Below are 19,770 nucleotides of genomic sequence, written 5' to 3' on the forward strand. Positions count from 1 at the left end.
ATGGGAGTTTAGTAAATGAAACGAAACCAGTGAGTGTATCCAGGGTATCATGGCTGCATGGAGCTCCAATCATGCAGTAAACAGCTTTGGAAATAACATCCATCTTAAGATCTGCAGATTGCATCACCATAATCTAACATTCAGAGAAGTGGAATTTTAAGCAGAAGTTGTTTGGCGGAACATGTAAAGGAGGATTTGTTTTGGTAAGTCTGACCTTGTATGTTGATGCGAGTTTACTGTCAAGCAAGATATGCTACACTGTAGTGTAATACTAATGTGTTATATATTTCCAGGAGTAAGGTATCGGATTGACTCTGAGTTCATTCTACAAATGAGCAAATAACCACAAGCGCGCAGTCAGTACTTCAGTAGAAATTTCTACCGTGTCACAAACAGCAGGAAGTCGTGGTACAGTGCCTCCCACAGAGCTCCAGTCTCAACATAAAGTCTGTCTGCATGTATATGAAGAGACAGATGGATCTGAAACAGGCTGCATCCACACATATTTGTATAGTTCAACAATCTTGGTGTGAAAATGTGCTGAGAAGAGTTCATGCTGCATCGAAGGGAAAGGAATGTCTCACCAACTGGTCAGCTCTCTCCTCGTCATTCACTTTGAAGTATGTTTTAATTTAACCAGGAACTCTTTCATTTTGAAAGCACACACACGCATCAGCCATTGACCTTTGCTACAGATTCCTCCAAGCAAAGCTGGAGATAAAAAACTTTAAGATCTGTTTACTTGTGTCACACTCGGGAAAGGAGTTTGTGAATTAAAGTGAAAACTCCCAAGTGTCTGAGTTGGTGTTTATTTACACCCACGTCCATCTCTCTGTCTTGCGGTTTGTGACACAGAGGTGCTTTCAAAACTTTAAAATGTGTTAACATGGCAACGTTTCCATTCACTGCCCTTCCTACTGAATCTAGAAATCACAGATCTTGTCTCGACTGAAGAGCCGAGGTGGAAAGTTTTTTTGCTCATCAGTTGGTGTCTTATGACTCCTCTCCTCCCTCCTATGTGAAGCCTCCCCCAGAACAATTGTCACCTTGATTTTATTCCAAGATCACATTAGGAGCTTTGTTTTTGTTTTTCTTTATGAAGACGCTCGGACATGAAAGAGGAAGTTGAGGAAATCTTGACAGTTTAGAAACTTTGCATGCTGATGTGATTTTGAAAGCGAGAACTCGTAGCAACACACATGAAAGCCAACCGACTAACACAGGTGATGCATAAAGGAAGAAAGAAACCCAATACACGACGCTACGTTTGAATAACATTTGACATACTTGCCTTGGAAAAAGAAAAACCAGTAAAAATTTTCTCAAATCCTTAAACACATTCACTTGAGTAAAATGCAATCAGTGTTTTGGACAATGGGGAGAAATGTTTTTTTATTGTCTTATCTTTAGATTAATATTCAGTTTATCCATTTAGGAGGACTAAAATATTTTACTGTAATACACTACATTGATATGGGGGTCTTTTTTTTGGCACAGGGGGTCACGTGGAAGCAGCAGCCTTTTGGCAGGTGGCAGAGGGGCTGAGGGAAATCGCAGCCCAGCTGGAGCAGGACGTCGTGGCTCGTGGCATCCAGAACCTGAACAGCCACGTATCCGTCTCCCCCTCCGAAGTAAGTCCCTGAAACTGTGAAACCACCTGACAGGCTCCACTGGCCCCGCCTACTGGAAGAACTGGAAGTCCTTGTGTCTCTCCTTTCCAGCAGTGGAGGCATCACCTGGCCTATGAGGTGGAGCGGGCGATGAGGCAGGGCGTGGGCCTGGAGCATCTCCCCCAGGAGCGAGTCCTCATGGCGCTCACGCTCACGCTGGTGCGGGGCGTGTGCGTGCAGGCGCCGCGGCTGGTCAGGGGCCTGTTCGCCGCCGCGCTGCAGTTGATCAGCCCGGCCAGGTGACTCCTGAGAGGAAGGCTGTTGGACTTGAACTGAGCGTCTGCTGCTCACGGCCCAGTGGACTGTGAAAGCAGCAGTTGAAGAGAAGCGCAACGATAAAGGGATCTTTTCAGTTCCTCATACTATTGAGAAGAAATACAAACATATTTGTGACACTTGAATATTTTTTCATGACTTTGAGCATCAAACTGTCTTTTCTTGCAACTGTCTTCATTTTATACTTGAACGTTTGATTATTTTTGAATTCCTTTGCTTTTGGTCATGATGTGAATTATGTTTTTTCAGGGTTTCTCGTTATTTTCAACCTTGAAACAAATGCGTTGAGTGTATTTTATATACATGCACATAAATAAAACACCACTGCAGAAAGATTGTCAAATATTTTACTTTTTTTTTTTTCATTTCAAACAGCATATTGTAGGAAACTAAAGGTACGAGTGCCACGTTGGAGACGTGTTGATATCCATCCATCCTCTTTACTGTGGACAGTTTCCCCCTGTAAGCTGGCATAGTTTGAGCTGATGAGCATTACCGAGTGCAACGCTGAAACACACAACACCCCCTTGTTTTCTTTTTTTTTCTTTTTCATCCCAAAACATCTGAACAGTTTTTCTTCCTACAGTGTGTTTGCTGAGATTTCAGCTATTGGGATAAATTTCAAAGGTTGTTTTGATTTTATCCTTTCTCACACATTTCTGCAGACCTTGATGCATTTAGTTGCAGAGAACTTTTAAACTATGCATTGTGGCAAAATAATGAAATTTAAAAAACAAACCTGCATTACAGAACTTTTTAAAAACTCAGCCTGACAGCATGGCTTGGAGACTGCTCACAATGATCTCAGGTCTTCGAGCTGAGTTGTATCTACTAATGTTAAGAAATTTGTTTAAATAAGTCTGTTTTCTTCGCAGTTTAGAAACCAATTGACTTATTGGTGCTTTTAATGCTCCCCTGCTGCTCCACTGTTGACGTGGTTCTCCAGTCACTGCATCAGGCTCCCTTCTGACCAACCAGCCTCAAAAGGCTGCAGCAACAATAATACTGGTTCAGGGTGAAGCAGTGGAAGTGGAGGGACACTGAAATATTATTGAATCAATGGGAAAACTGAAGTAATTGTGAAGACGTAACTGCAAAAGTGGCGTGAGAAGTAAGCTGTCAGTTTTAACACAAAAAAAAAAAAAAAAAAAAATCAGTTCACAGCATAAAAATCCAGTTTCTTAAGAGACTATCACATTAGATTAAAAAAACTACACTGCATTGGACTGAGACTCAAAATCTTGAGGGCTCGTTTACAGGCAGCGTTTTGAAAACGGAGTAGTTTTCATGTTGGGCCAAAAGTTTGCAGAGAACATGCTATAAATATGAACGACGGCGACAACACGAGACATTCATATGGACTCTCAACACCAAAACTACCAAGTCCAGGACCAAAGCCTCTCTTCATCTTCACAGTGAATTTTAATTCCACACACTGCTGGCAGCATGAATTCCCCTGTGAGTTAATAACTCAGCTAACAGTGATTTATCGATCTGTGGGTAAGCTGTTTTTGATGCGTGGTAAATGTGGAGAAGTTTAGAACGTATTTAAACGTATTCCTTGTTTGTGGCAGAAGTTCTTTTGAACTGACTCAAAAACAGAAAATGACTCATTTCATTTGGTTTGTCTAAACGAGGAAGTATTGGGAAAAAAAACCCCCGTCACAGTTAACGGTGGAAAATATGTGGCTTTGCTGCATAGAAAGAGTTAAAAAGCCAACACGCACAGGAATCTTCATGTGGACTGCTGTGAATTTACTGACTGAAAAGATTTTTAAAAAAAAAAATAAGAGTTGGGTGAAACTACCACAGACATTCATTCTAAGAGGTAAAAGGTTGGAGCCGAGTGAAATTCAAAGAAAAAAAAAATTGCAGGCAACCCCAAAAACAGGGTAAAACCGATGGGAGTAGAGCGGAGTGCACGGTCTTCCTGAAGTCGCCGCGGGACACAGCAGTGAGGTTGTGGACGAGGTTAGATTTTGGTTTTACCGGGGTCACTTCCACAACTTCCACACTTTCAGAACTTTACCAGGTTTAATCAAAGCAAAATCCATTTCACATTTAAATCCGGTACAATTTGAAAGGGGGGTCTCTGTGTTTACAGATGCGTTTCTTTCTAGCCCGACGTCTGGAGGATCTGCGGTCTCCTCCGCCCGCGGCCCGGCTCTTCTCTATCTCCTCCTGTACCTCATGAGGCCGTATATCAAAACGGCGGCGATCACGGCGGCGCCTCCGTACAGCAGGCCGGCCGGGACCTCGCACGGCGGCTCCGTCTCCAGCGGGGCCTCCTCGGCCGCGGCTTCTACTGGGGGCTCCACGGCGGGCGGGGGCGGGGGCGGGGCTGTGGCGAGGGTGAGCGCGGCGTCGGGCTCTGCAGCGGTCTCTGCTTGTGGCTGCGGTTCCTGGGACTGCTGAGGCACTGTGTCGGGCTCCGGTTCCGGCTCGGGCTCTGGTGAGGCGCAGACCTCTGCTGGTGGGGTCGGGGCGTCCTTGACTGGAGGTGGGGGCTCCACCTCAGCAGGCACTGAGGCGGCGGTCGCAGCTGGTTCTGGCTCAGGCTCTGCTGCAGGAACAGGCGAAGGTGCTGCGGGCTCCGGCTCATCGGGAAGAGGGGCGGGGGGGAGCAGCTCTGGCTCCGAGGAGACGAAGGAAGGCTCGGCGGACAGGCATTCAGGCGTTTCAATCACCACCGGCTCCTCCAGAGACACGAGGGACGCCGGCGGAGTGGACGCCGCCTTGTCCGGGGCTGAAACGGGCGGAGTCTGGTCCTTGAATTCTTCCCTGAGCTCGGCCAGCTCGCTCTCCGTCCCTAACACACTCATCATGCTGTCGTCGATCACGCCGCCCTCGCCGCCCTCCTCCAGCAGCTCGGCCTCCTCGCGCTCCACGTGGACGATGTCCGAGTTGGAGGAGTTGTTCTCCACGCCTTCGTTGCTGTCCAGGCTCTTGACGTCTTCGGGGTCCATGGCGCCGACCTGTGCCCAGGACTCGTGGCCGGCCAGGGAGACGGGTAGGCTCTCCGTCTGCCAGGAGCTCTGCCCGCTGCTGTTCTCTCCGGCGCAGAGCAGAGGCGAGGGGGGGCTCAGCTGGTCGGGGTGCTGGTCGCCTGAGAGGATGTAGATGTCGTTGCTGTCCTCGGCGATGGTCACACCTCGCTCCTCTTCGGTCACAAGACTGAATATTTCACCCTGGATGGGGGTGGGGGGGACAGAAAGGAAAAAAATTATTAATCTCAAACACAAAGAGAAATAAGTTGACACTGCACAGCTTTACACCTCCAGTCGGCCTTTTATGCCATCTAGTGACCAATGGTAGAGCATTAGTGGCCGGACGGCGAACCTCTGAGAGTCTCTGTTATGTAACAGTGCATCATGTAATCATGTGGGAACGAATAACGGAGGGGAGCAGAAGCAGAATACGTGCAAGTAAATCTCACCAGGAAGCTGAACACATATTTGACCCCTGAAATATTAAAAGGTCAAACTCATTATTAAAAGCTGGTTTCCCCGTGATGATGGAGGCACCGGACACTGGAGTATGACTGAGATCCTTCTAGATAGATCCTAAAATTGAGCCTGCAGTGACGCGAGGCTTTTCATACATGACGTGACTCAATATAATCCAGAAAAACCGCATCATGATTACTGAGTGAAGCAGCCAAATCCAACATGTCAGCAGAGCAGTTCCAAGATCCACTGCTGCTCCAAGTAGCACCAAATCACTCTGAGATATGTGGCTATCCTACATCACCTATACCAAACAGGTGGAACTAAAACCACGAATTACCACATCAGCAGTGTCAGTTATACAAAGCCAGCCAGAAAGAGGGTCGGTCCAGCCTGTAACAGCCTTCCTTTCCCGAGAACTTCCTTATGGAGAATCACCACAGTTATATCACAGAATGCCATTCAGAAGTGAACAGCAGATGGCAGCAGTGCTCACAGCCAAGTGATCAGCCATGCAGCAGGCTGGACCCAAAGCCATATGGAGAGGATGAGTTTGAAAAAACATGCATGTTTGCATTGAAACAAATGGGAAACATTCGAAGTTATCCCTATTTATAGATTGTTATGCAATTTTTTTTTTTATTCCAAAAGAGTTGCCTGAAGAAAAATGAGTTTGACAGTCCTGAACTACATGTACAAAATAATATCAATTCTAATACATTTATACTCCATTATATTTCTAACATAGAAAAGTATTTTAAATAAGTTAATGTAATATTTTCAGTAGTGAACGCAATGTTTCAATTTACATCCACAAAAAAAAAGAAAGAAGAAAAAAAAAGCTAAGGCACGGGATTGATCCACACAGTTATAATAGATTAGATCTGACTTTAAAGTCTGGTCTCGGCTGTGTGGCATGTCACAGAGGTGTGACCTGAACTGACGATATTCGAAGAGACGGCGGGCTCAGAGGTGTTTGGTGAACAGGGAGGTGGACTTTCTGAGCGAGCAGCGACAGACAGGAAGATTCTGACGACACAGACCAGCTCAAACCAAATCCACATGCTCCATACATGTCATTCTGTCGTTCAGTGTGCCTCACTACTGCATCTGATCCACACGCTAACTGAACTCTGAAGCATGTAAAGCAGTATTGATCTGTGTAAACATAAATGACCTTCGACCTGAAGGTCATTTCTCTCAGGAGGTCACTCAGAATCGTGGCATGGCAGCTGCGTACGGCAGGAAGGAGATTAAATCTGACGGCGTTCCATCATTATCCAACATTTGCTTTCTACATAAGCTGATTTTCATGGACAAGAGTGTGTGTGTATGTGTGTGTGTGAGAGGAGTGTGTCGTAAAATCCTCTCCCTTCAGGATGTAGCCTCTCCACGGACTCAACTCCACAGGACAAGACGGCCATGTGAAATATAAATTCTCAGCAAAAGTCGTCCTTCTCAAACGGCTGCAGCTTCTTCTGTTGTCAAGACATCTAGAATGTGAACTGAGGCTGAACTTCAGAGGAGGTCAGACTGAATGCTACAGAACATAATGTACTTTATGCTGTCAAGAGAGGACGACATCAAAATGTTCGGGGAATGGAGAACAAAAATCATGAGCCATAACTTCACCTTTTATGCACTATGGTGCTGAACGTCATAAAGACAGAAACGGTGTGTGAAATTCAAAGAGAAAAATCAACTATCTGACCAGATCTGGTACATTCTATTAATATTAATCTAAATAAAACAATGTAAAGTATACCTGTAAGGACAGTTCATCTTACTTTGTTCCAAGTTCTCTCACCTCGAATGGGTCCTGTCTTTAATGTCCTTCAGCGCTCGTCAAAGTGAGAAACAGCAGTGAACGTTTTGTTGTCGGGTTCAGCTCTCCACCCTCGCCTCAAGACAAACTATATAAAACAAGTGCACATTCCTGTTCCGGAGCCAAGGGCGTTCGTCCTACCCGTCAACAAACTGCTTCTTAATTTTCACTGATTAACAAGTGCTTCTTTTTTAATGGTGAGAACTGAAAGACAATAAACCCGAGAAGCACATAGCTGCTGCCTTCAGAACCTGTTAAAACCTGAGTTTTCTGTGAGTACAAAATGTGGTTTTGACAAGTACTTGCTAAATTGACACATGGCTGCTACACTACTGAGTGTAAATCCATTCTGCGGGTCTGGATTGCAACAAAACAAGAAGGAATCTTTAACATGTATGATCTGTCAAAAAACAGAAAATGGCCCTAATCAGATGACATAATTCTAATACTGACTGAGGTAATTTGCTGACGTGCACTTTTGATAAATCATGTCATTGATAGAGGTCAAACAACAGCTGACTTGGTGTAAACTGAAAGCCGACAGATATATTCAACTGCAAATCAGCAAATATTCACCCACCACTCCCCCCCCAAAAAAACAGGTTAGAGACACAAAGTGTCTGGATTTCAGGTCATTTCTGTTTGAATTAAAAGATTACAGCTCAGAATAGCTGTTCAGTCTTTAATACCAGCAGGAATACCCCAAGACAGATCAAAGATCAAAGTTAAAGCAGTTGAAAAGCACAACACACATTCACTACCAAGGCAACTTACGTTTTTTTACATTTTAAATGATATTGAGCCGTATTTTTTTACAATTTTTTTTTTTTACAATACAGCCGGTTTTTACAATTCAAAATTGCACTAGATTGCATGTAAACTAACAAAAAAGCATTTATCTGCCTGCAGTGTGAAAGTGCTTCTGGTATTTTAGGCTTTGAGCAACTTGAACTGCAATCAATCAAAAGATCTTGTGGGAGAACGTTCAGTGTTAGCTTCTGTATTGATGCTCCAGTGTTGTGCACAGCTGAACAATCCGCATCGGTACATATTGGTTTTCAGGCAGACATCCTTCGGCAGCGGTGGGACTGAGAGGACGGAGCAGATGACTGGATGACTGCCTTCTTTCAACGGTGGCCGTCAGCCAAAGCGTCGCTGCCGTAGCAAGTTTTTAACGGGAGCCACAAGTGGGTCAGTCGAGCCCCTGGTGGGGATGCTTTTAGAGGATTATTAGAGTTATTCTGGGGGCAACCTCAGCCTGCAGAGGCGCTCTTATCTAGTCCGGTTTCATTCAGATGCAGTGGCTCAGTGCTGCACATGTTGAACCCTGGAGCTGAACGGAGTTTCTTACGTAACGCGGGCAGCGCTGTGATACTGTACAGGGTATAGCGCGATGTTCCCTGACAAGGCCCAGCTGGGAACCTGTGCAGCGCTCCATTTCTAAACACCACCACTGCAGCGCCGCTGCTTCCAAGAAGCTGCAGTCATCTGCAACGTCTCATTCTTTTAATCAGAAGTTTCCTCCCACAATCATTCCGCTGCATCCTGCAGTTAGCGTGATGCACGCCTCCATCCTCTCTCTGTCATTGTCGAGAGGTCAGGTGTGACACTTTCCAATCTCGAGCGTCACATTACATCACATTCACGGAGACGGCAATATAAAATGGCTGATGTGCACACGCGGGTCTGATGCAGCAGTTTTCACTGTCAGGGGGGACAGCGGTTTGATCCCACAGGAGCACGGCTCAACGCCACGCACGCAAACACGCAGATGAGCTCTTCCACCATTTTTTCTGTTCATCTTCCCCGCCTCCCCCTGCTCTCAGTAACCCCCCCCGGCTGCGCTCCGTCTGAGGGCTGCTGGTTTTGTTCCTGCCAAATGAAGTGTGCATCACATCGGGGTCATAACTAACCTTATTGTGTGCCGAAGTAACCAACAAAGGAATTATTAGAGGCACCCCAACCATGTATACCCTACTGTGCCACTTACACTTAAACCACCGCAATGATGTGAAAGAAGGCCGGACAGACAGACAGATATTTCATTTTAAATCATCTCATGGAAAAATTTAACACGAAACTTGTATCAATCACCACTTTCTGTTCCGTCACAGTCCATGATGCTGTAAAGAAACGCGACATAACTGTTTACATGCCGCAGCACTTTAACATAAACATGAGGTGACAGTCGAGACCATCTCTGTTAGCGTGACAACTACATCGTCGCTCGCTCTCGGACGCCGTGTACACTGACACCAGGGGGGTCCGCCGAGTGGTTACGTCATAAACCGTCCTACCTCCGTGCGAAGTCCTGAAAGTTCCTACTCGAAGCGGAGCAGTCAAAGCTCAGGGCGGTCACAAAGACGAGCAAGTCGTGGAGATGGAGCGGAGGTAGAAAGTTGAGTGTGCACGCAGCTCCGGCTGGCTCTCTGTGCCCATCCCTCATCGCTCTCCCATCTCCTCCTCCTCCTCCTCCTCCTCCTCCTCCCCCCTCATGTCCCCTCCCTTCCTATCAAGGTCTCTGTGCACTCTCTCTTTCTGTCCCTCCTCCCCTCTCTTCATCCCTCCGTCGGTGACCCTGCCAGCGCCGATCATCTGTTCGTCCCTCATGACATAACACCAAGCAGAGAATGCAGCTTTGTTTTGAGCCAATGCACTGTGTTCACATCACACTGCATAAAACCGGGCAGGGCATCGTGACGGCGGGGGAACGGCGAGCAAAGCAACACTTAACATGTCAAGTCACGTGGCCCTTCGTCAGCGTGACCTCATTCATGGAGAGAGAGTGACATGGAAAGATTTATGACTGCTGGCTTTTTTATTCTCACCCGAGGTTGTATCAGTCAGGACTTGTATCACTGAACGAGCTCTAATGCACTTCAGCTTTTCCTCATGTCTAAGTGTGTAAATAATCTAACTAGAACTATTTACAAATATTTGGAAGCACCAAGCAGAAGGCAACAAGCATTTAGAAAATACTGGTTTCCACTGAGGTGAGTTCAGGATGAGCCGAGTTATTAAAGCACAGCAGTATGAACACATTCTGTGTATTCATACTGATCATCTGCTGAAAATGTTCTCTCCATCTTCTAGTGAGCTTGCTGTAGCTCACTAGTGCCCTCCTCTGGCCACGCCTGGACCATATTCATGTGTATAGTGGAAACTGAGTGTTCACATCGCAGTTATCTTCCTGCATAATGCAACGTTTTACATTTAGTCTCGACTGAACTACAAAAGAAAGTAGTTGCTGTTCTGAATTATGACAAGCACATTTTTGATAATCACCATAATCGTAGCAATAGAAAATCTGTGAGTCTTTCCAGGCATTCAAATGTTCATGTAAAAACTGTTCCGTTACTGGAACTCACCCATCCGCCTTGCTGCGTGATATATTCAGCCTCGTTCTCTTCGAGGAACCTCGTCCCGAGATGCAACAGAGTCGTCACGGACTGGCCTTTACTCTGCAAAGCCTGGAGAAGCACCAAAGGTGCGAGCACCTGTTGTAGTGGAGACAAAACAACACGTCGGTGAGGTAGAAGTCTGGAGGTGTTGCATTTCTTACATGTCTGGAGCGACGAACTCACATGACTCCAGGCTCCCTGTGTGTGTCTCGAGAGGTCCAGCGCCGTGCCTTTGAAACTCTGGTAGTCCAGAGGTCTGAAACACACACAGGACATCATGAGCTGTGTCAGACACAGTTTACATATTTAAGGAGTTTGACAGTGTACCTTTAGTCCTTGTTCTAGTCAAGCTACTGAAGTGTAACTTCGATTCAAGGGAAATAAAGCTTTGTATTTACAGTGGTTTTGCAGAAGCATTCACACGCCTTTAACTTTTCCACAATACGGACACAAATTTAAATGTATTTTATTGGGATTTTATGAGAAACACCAACACAATGTGCTGCATGTGATACTGTGTTGTGAAATGTTTATACAAATTAAAAAAAAAAAAAAAAAAAAAAAAAAAAAAACAAGTGCAAATGTGAGTGCCTTAAAATGCACATTAAAATGATTCATCTCTTAAATGCTAAAGCTGAAGTGCAGGTCTGTGAGTTCAGTGAACATGCCATAAAGCACATTCATAATTTTCTAGGACTTTTAGGTCATGCAAACTCCCTAATCAGCTCTTTTCATTATCGTCACCCTGCAAAGAGGTAAAGTTCAACAGTTCGCTCAGTCAAAAGCGAACAATACGGGCAGAATATATTCACATTGACTTTGTCACTCTTTTTGAGATTGTGACATTTTCCACAAGCTGTTTGAATACTGTGAAAAGAAAACAGGGAGCTGGTTCAGTTGTACTCCTTTAAAGCGATCAGCCAATGGGATTCCTCCATGAGAGTTCGTCCCAGCTCTGCCAACTCACCCTGCGAGTAGCTTGTCCACAGCTGCATCCAGATGTGCGTGGAGGTCTCTGGCGACATTGTCCCCCATCACAGCGAGACAGTCTTCAATAGAGCTTGCCGGGTCGGCCGGACAGAACACAAGTGAGGAGCGGCGGTCGAACCCTGTGCTGGAGGACGCTGTGAAACACAGGACGTGCAGGACAAAAGCTTTAAAACAGTGAAGCATTTTAATTGAGAGTGATCGCTGTCTTTCCTAACTCTGTTTGCACTACAGATTCCCATAAAGAGCCACGTTGCACCAGGTTGTCCCGCTACCTGAACCCGGGTGAAATTTGACTCTGTTTAGCTTCCCTCACATTTTATGACTGGACGGCTGACCACAAACATTCTGACAGAGAAAAACAGGCTGACTGTGTGTGTGTGTGTGTGTGTGTGTGTGTGTGTGTGTGTGTGTGTGTGTGTGTGTGTGTGTGTGTGTGTGTGTGTGTGTGTGTGTGTGTGTGTGTGTGTGTGTGAGAAAGAGAGACCACTCACAGGCAGCAATTTCATCTTCAAGGTTTCTCAGCTCTTCCTCTACCTGCTCTTTGATTAAGGTGGTTCTTTCTCTCTCTTCCTGGGAATCTGCTGGAAGAAAAAAGAAAACATACAGTGTATTCAGAGAAATCATCCACCTCACCATTTCCTTCTGTTACATAGTAATATATACTAAAATCCCACCAACAAAAGCACTTATGAAGCGTCTACTGCACAGGTAAAATCATGTTAATGCTTCATAGACAGCTTCTTTTAATATTAATGACAGTGATTTTACCTGGTTACATGATGATCTGATAAAACTTAGTTTTTATCAAGAAAAAAAAAACTTCAATGATAAACTAGCAATGCTTGCATAAAATATGAATAACTGCATCCGGTTTGTCAAGAAACCAGTTTTGAGTACATAAACGGAAACTTTACTGGAGGACAGAGCATTATGCAGGTTCAGGTGTGGCCCATACTGAAGTTGTGTACTCTGCAGTCAGCCTCAGTGTGACTCTGCTGAGCCGAAGCAAGAGCAGCCAAGAGAGACGCTCTCTCATCGCGTGCATGAAAGGCACCAACGCAAAGCTCGTTCATTATTGACGAGGCTGAGTCTGCACTGCTGGGGCTGTGACGAACCACTCCATATGACACAAAGACGGTGTGGACGAAGGGAAAATAAACTGCAGCCATGCGGTTGTTGTCTTCGCCCTGAACCAACAGCGCAGCTTAAGTAATGACTTCTTACTAAGGGAAATAAAATACCAAGAACCTTCATGTATTGTTCTTCATGAACTGCTCTCAGCTGTAAATAATCAACTATTCTTAATATAATTAATACAAGTCACTCATTCCACAACAAAAACCTATTCATGTCATTCTCACAGATATGAAAACAGGAAGTAAGGGAGCATTTATCCAGGCTGTTCCCTCCTCCCTGCAGCTCACATGTGCACGCCCTGAGGACCCGTGTTGGTTTTTCCTGGGGTTGGTGCTGTTTCAGCATTCAGTCAGAAAGCTAGCCAGACAACTATTTTGCTTTGGTCAATTGGTGTGTGAGTAATCCTACAATGATTACACTTGACAGGCTGTCACAAATTGGACCGGGTCAAGCGGAAAGCAGGGATCAGCCACTCGTCTGCCCTTCTCCGCCCATCCCAAGCATGCACACAATAACGCGGACAGGAAATTAAGAGAACTTCCCCTTGCTCCTTCCGTCAGCTGTCGCTCCTTCTATTTTGCTGTCTCAGAATAGCCTGAACTTTTATTAAATGGCTCTGATCAGAATTACAAATCAGTGCTCTACAGATAGGAAAACACTGATGAAAAGAAATCATGCTGGTTATGTCCCTAAATGTCTGAAACATAAGATGCTGCCAGCCTGCAATCATGGCACAGTGTTGCTGTATAAGCCGACAATAAAAAAAGAAAAAAGAAAAAGGCACCAGTCTTTAGGTATTAATAGGATTGCAGCTGGGCTTATGAAGATCCTTACATGACATGTCTTTGTTTACAAGCCCTGGCTGTTCTATCTGTCAGGCTGAAGTCTTGTGTTCTCATGCTAAACTCAGAGGGAGCTAAATTCAGCTGGTAAACAGGTGGCTACGTGTCTTCATTCCTCAAATATTACAAGTAGCAGACACAAGTGCACGTCTGCACAGCTCCTTTAGTGCTTGTTTAAGGGCTGAATTGCGCATGTGGACTGTAAAACGGACAAAAGGTTCAACTCAGGTTGCACAACATCAATAAAACTGAACAGACTGGCCCCCTTTCCTCTCACCTTGAGCCGTTGTCGCTGCTTGCGATCGGCCGACAGGCAGCATTCCCAGGTAGTTAAGCACAATATATTTGGTCTCATAATGGAAACCCTCAGGCACAGCGGCAGTGAGAGAGGCAGAGGAGGTGGAGCCCGAGGCAGCCATCGGAAAGACGTGTGTCAGACTCTCAGGCACATTAATTCTTACAGTCAAAGCTGGACGATTCACCTGTTTAAAAAAGAAAAGAAAGGAAAGTTACAGCCGGGAGGATGAAAGAGTATGGCCGTCGTGAAAATCATTACAGTTTAAATACAAATAAAGTGAAACAGTGAAAATATGAAGGAAACAGATCATTCTGTGTTTCCTGAATTCATATCACAGAGGTTATTATCATTATAATATGATTATTACAGAAATATAGGCCCTTATGACTTTCACATATGCAAACAGAAAAAGTTAAATCAATAAAATGCATAGCATACACCGGAGACTTTTAAAACTGCTCCTGGCGTGCTTTGCATTCACATAAATATAGTATGATCAATTCCTAATTTGTGGCCCATAAGTTAATGAGGCAGACTTGGGACTCACGTCTCCAACCAGCTGTAAGTATGTAGTCAGAGTCGGGTCAAATGCAGTGACCTACTTTCCCAAGGGGATCGATAAAGTACACTTTCTTTCTTTCTAATTACTTACGCCTCACATCTTGCTCTATTGACGGACATGCTGACTTCCATACAGACTGACTGAAGAACAGCAGATAATCTAATTAATGTGTGTTAACCAAAATGTGTAACTGTACTCTCCCAGTGGACTCAAAAGTGCCATCTTCTAAATGACAAAAAACAGTGATCCCATTCCAAGGTACTAGCTGTTAAAGAATGGTGAGTTAACCTCAACAATTCGAATTGTACATCCTGACACAATACAACTTACATAACACACGTGGTGGACAGACAAGGTCAATCAAAACTGTCTTGAAGAACGACCTTTTTACCAAGAAAAACGCTCAGCAAGAGTTTTTTTTTTCTTAAAGAAATGCTGTTATTTACTGTTGGTCTTGACTTTTTTACAGATCACATTACACCATGTGGATCTCAACTTCATACTGATGTCAAGTATGAATCAACTAACTAAACGCTTCCGGGGCTTGGGTTGTCAGGATAAATACCACATTAAGGTTATTGGAAATAAAACAAAAACAATTAACGCTAAGAATTCTAAAATTGGAAATAAACCAGCTTTAAATGCATCAATGCATATATTTATATATATATATTGCAACAAATCCAATAAGTATTTCAATTCACACCGTTATTCTACAATTATCAAACTGTGCTTAGCGAGAATAAACACCAGAAAGATCTGAATTACATTTTTGATGCAATTCATTTAAAAATGTACATCTATTTTCTGACCACGCGCCTGCAGTACCAGCTCACATGGGCGCTATTGTTAGCTAGCTCCTAGCGCCCAGATCCTATTTTCATGAGAGGAAACTTCCATTTTAACAGCAGCAGAAACAAAAAGCGAGCCTTCGCTCCTCTTACCGTCCTTGTCCGGGGGCAGCCAGGGGCAGAAAGCGGCCGGCCGAGGGGTATTAGGGGTCTTCAGGAGCTGGAGGGGAGCGGAGCACACACACACACACACACCACCACTGAAAGGCAGCAGCAGCGGCAGCGGCGGCACACACACACACACACACACACACACACACACACACACACACACACACACACACAGAGCACACACAGTACACCGTGTGCTCGCGACGTTACACAAGCTGCAGAGTTTCACGGCAGACCTTTCCTGTCGCAGCCTTCAAAGTAACGCGTTCATTTTTGGTGGAGAAGACGCACGCGCAGCTCCTCCGCGTCGTAAAGCAGCTCTTAACGTAATGAATGGCACTGCGGCGGCGTTTTCACACAAACTCCTATGTGTATCGTATCCTAGCAACAAAGCGCACCTGACACTTGGCACGCGGAAGTCCCTGCTCTGATTTCTCCTCTACAGCTGCTCGTGCCATCCATAGATCCAGCGATGTCAAACATAAGGACCGTGGACAAAAATTCAGCCCGCAAGAAACTCAAATCAGGCCCACAAACCAACCAGGAAAATTGTGAAATATTAGAAAAAAACAAAAAGTTTTAACACGGATTTTTTTTTAACAGGGCAAAATCAGTGAGTAAAGACCACAACACATACAAGCGCAACATATGCAACAAACACATTTACAAAATTCACATATGCAGCAAACACACATGCACCATAAACATATACATAAAGCAACAACACTTGGCAAAAACATTAATCCCATAGACATCAGCCAAATACACATAGCAACAGCATAGACCAACAACATCGACACATATCACATGTGCTTTTTTTGACACAAATGGAACCCCATGTTTTTTACATTATTGTTATCCACTCTGAGTTATGGTATTACCCTTAGGTCCAAGATCAGCTGACTGGTGAAAGATCTCCTCTACATTTCGTTTTGAGTCTTTCATAAGTCCAATAATCTGTTTTCATTTTTAAAACCCTATTTATTGGTCAAAGCAGATCATAGAAAACAATTAATGATCAACTAAATTTGCACACTAATGGCCAATGGTTTAGTGTGATAAATCAATGGTCATGATATGAGATAAATAATTCACGAATACTAAACAACTGAAATTATTACGGTATACTTTGTGTGTTTAATGTAATTTCCCCTCAAAGTTCCAATGTAAGTCACAATGTATTACTTACTTACTACTTTTCTACTTAATCTATTAATTCTATTTTTCATTTACATTGTACAATAACTGTACTTGTAATATGAAATGTCTTTGAGCAGTAAATTTAATCTATAATATTGTTTGCAATATCTATCTTGCAGGTTTATTCCAGTCGAGCTCTCGTTCCTGACTGAATATGTTGCAGTTATGACCCCAGCCGCGAAGGATCTCAACATATTGCAGACTGAAGCAGGTGTGCACATGGGATGGCTGGTACCAACCATTACAGTTCTTACCCAGAAGCCTGAGCGCCTCCAGCTGTCATCAAAGCTGTGTCAGCCCCTGATCAACGCACTCCAGGCTTCGAGTGAGCAGAGATTTTCAGAAATATTAGCTGATCCTGAAATGATCGCTGCTGCTATCCTGCTCCCAAAGTTCTGAACATCATGGACAAGTAATGAGGATGTGCTGAAAGCAGGTATGTTTTTAAACAATTGCCATTCAGCCACTTTCTTTAATATGAGTTATTATAAAATGATAAGTCACCAAATCATTGCAAATGTGTGTTTTTTGTATAGGTTTGGATTACAACAAGATACATCTGGACCAGGTACCAACACAAAGGTTTGGCAGCAGCTCTCCATCATCAGATGATGAGGACTTCTTTGGCTCCATGAAGGCCAACGTCCAGGGAAGTACAAAGCAGCAAGATGCCTACCTAACCAGCACAAGCACAGCATTCGACGTTTTGAAGTCGTTCCCCATTGTGTGCAGTCTGTCTCTCGAGTTAAACACACCTTTACCTGCATCTGCAGCATGCGAGAGACTGTTCAGTACAGCTGGATTGATCTTCTCTCCTAAAAGAGCACGTCTCCATTCGAAAAACTTTGAAAATCAACTTCTTTTGAAGTTGTACCACAAACATCTGTAAAATACTTGCCAAGAGAATTGTCTGTCTTGTTAAATATTATGTCAGAATTGTAAATAATTCACAATTTTTGAGCTTGTAAAGCTTTTGTTGACAATGCTCTGTTCTAAATAAATTTGAGCAGACAGTGTTTTGCCTGGTTCTTATTTTGAATATTTACTACATTCACAATTCACGTTCAATATTTTACATTTTTGCATTTTTTCATCCGAAATAAATACTTTTACTTTTTACTTGCAAAGTAAATTTTAAAGCAAGTACTTTTGTACTTTTACTGAAGTAAATTATTCCTTGGGTACTTTGACTTTTACTTAAGTATTTTTTTGCCCCAATATCTGTACTTTTACTTAAGTAAAAAAAAATGAGTACTTCTTCCACCACTGCCAACAGTCACCACTGAGGGTCTCTGAGCAATGTCCTTAAATAATACTCAATGCTTACTCACAGACATCTTGTCATTTTATTACAGCTATCGACACAGACGGTCAGTCAAGCGAATATCATTATACGCTCCTGAATAAACCCATATGGTACCCTGAAATGTTTACCTTTTGCTACTGTCTTAAATTCTCTCATTACTCTGAATGTGCCAAGAAACATCTATCATAAGTCAAATTTATTTAGTAAGTAATATCACAAAATCCAAGCTCAAAAAAGGCAAGTTATTCCACTACACAACAGCAAACAGAGCAGCAAGCTGTCCAGAATGTTCATGGAACACATTAACAGTTCTTCAGTAACAAAATAGCATTAAAAATGAGCCCGAGAGACTGACAGGCCAATTTAACACATCAGCCAAGTTCACCAAGCTCCCCATGTCCTTCCACATCACTGAAACCATTGAATTCTTCATCCTAGGTGTCACTTTGGGACAACTCTGGAGGAAGATGATCTCTACCTCTTACCCGCTACCTCGAGGAGGGAGCACAAGTGACAGGACTGTCTTTATAGACAGCTCTCCCTCGAGGGATGGTTGATTACTGCAGGCCTGGAGCAAATCTCTTCCTGCTACACTCATTATCTGAAGGTGAATAAAGCCTGTGGTGAGTGCAATGAGAGCCTTGGTGTTGGTTTGATTGATGGTATTGATGAATGAAGTTTTTTCCCCACAACGGCGTGTTGTTGGATGACTTCCTGATATGGCTTGAGTTTGAAAAAAGGAAGTCTGGTTTTCCCCAGAATTACAGTTTTTCTCCATGTCTGCATTGGCTTCATTTTCACCAGTGGAGGTCAATACCTGGGTCTAACCACTGACCTCAGTATCTGTCAGAGTCTCTCTTTGTAGGTGAGATCTCCACTTCGCTGCTCCTGCTGGGGCAGTAGTAAAGGGAAGAACATTGACACTGAGCGTCCCTGTTTATTTGCACTGTACTCACTTGTTCACCTCTGTATGTTCCCAAAACATGTTTGCTGAAGTGTAATGCTGAGATGGAGCTGTGAAGACACTTCCACACCAAGAGAAGTCAAGAACAAGAGTGGCTATTTGGAGTGTGAGCACACTGGTGATAATAACGAGTTTGATAAAAAACAAACCAAAAAAAAAAAACAGACAAAAAAAACGAATGTGAGTGTTTTTTTAATTTAATTTTCTTCATTTGATAATGCCAGGATAAAAAAAAAGATGGGGCTGATCTGTTGGTATTCCTGGACCATGGAGCTCAAGCGCCCTTTGGTGGCAAAACCTTTGTATTACAACATCAGATTCTTGGAAAGATATGTCTGAATAACTCACCAAGGCTGATATTACATTATTTTTCTCAAATACAAAGCTACTTTCAGGACATTTACTGGAAATCTTGCTCTCAATTATAAGGGAATCCGTATGTCAAATTCTAACTTGCATAGCTTATCTTAAAGGCTGGAAACAAGAAAACCTTGATCTGACAAATCGAGGCCTTCAATCAGACCCTGTAATCCTATTTCATTTTGAGCAAGAAACTGAAAAGTACAGTATAATAAAATGCATATTCCTAAGAACTTTTTTTCGTTGTAAGGAAACCGAGAAATGAAAATAAAACATCTCACCTTTTCTATGCTTTTTTTTCATCGCCCTCAAATGCATCAATTTTCAGATGGATGGGGAAGATGGTAAAGGAGCACAAGATCGCCTCAGATTTGATTGATTGTTGCAGGACCTCATGGAGTTGACACGGGTGAGTGTTTGGCCCATACCAGGCTCATGCTTTGGCCCACCAAACCCCTTAACCCCTTGATTCAGAATATTTGTGTACTGGTCACATTTTGATTGCCCATCTACTTGGAATCTGAGCAAGTA

General features: G+C 43.7%; 1 protein-coding gene across 2 annotated transcripts; it reads right to left on the reverse strand.

The window, feature by feature from the left end:
• Positions 1–2,275: 2,275 nt before the first annotated feature.
• Positions 2,276–15,516, reverse strand: LOC115391702 (bcl-2-like protein 13). Of its 2 annotated transcripts, none has more exons than XM_030096033.1 (7): positions 15,392–15,516; positions 13,865–14,069; positions 12,100–12,186; positions 11,586–11,742; positions 10,802–10,874; positions 10,586–10,714; positions 2,276–5,134 (listed from the first exon to the last, which is right to left on the reverse strand). In XM_030096033.1, the coding sequence occupies exons 2-7, from the start codon at positions 14,004–14,006 to the stop codon at positions 4,118–4,120; spliced, it is 1,605 nt and encodes a 534-aa protein (XP_029951893.1). In that variant the 5' UTR covers positions 14,007–14,069; positions 15,392–15,516; the 3' UTR covers positions 2,276–4,117. The 2 variants fall into 2 exon arrangements, with proteins under 2 accessions (XP_029951893.1, XP_029951892.1); XM_030096032.1 differs by having other exon boundaries at positions 12,100–12,189.
• Positions 15,517–19,770: the final 4,254 nt, after the last annotated feature.

Source organism: Salarias fasciatus, chromosome 7 (genome assembly GCF_902148845.1).
Source record: "Salarias fasciatus chromosome 7, fSalaFa1.1, whole genome shotgun sequence".
NCBI lineage: Eukaryota > Metazoa > Chordata > Actinopteri > Blenniiformes > Blenniidae > Salarias > Salarias fasciatus.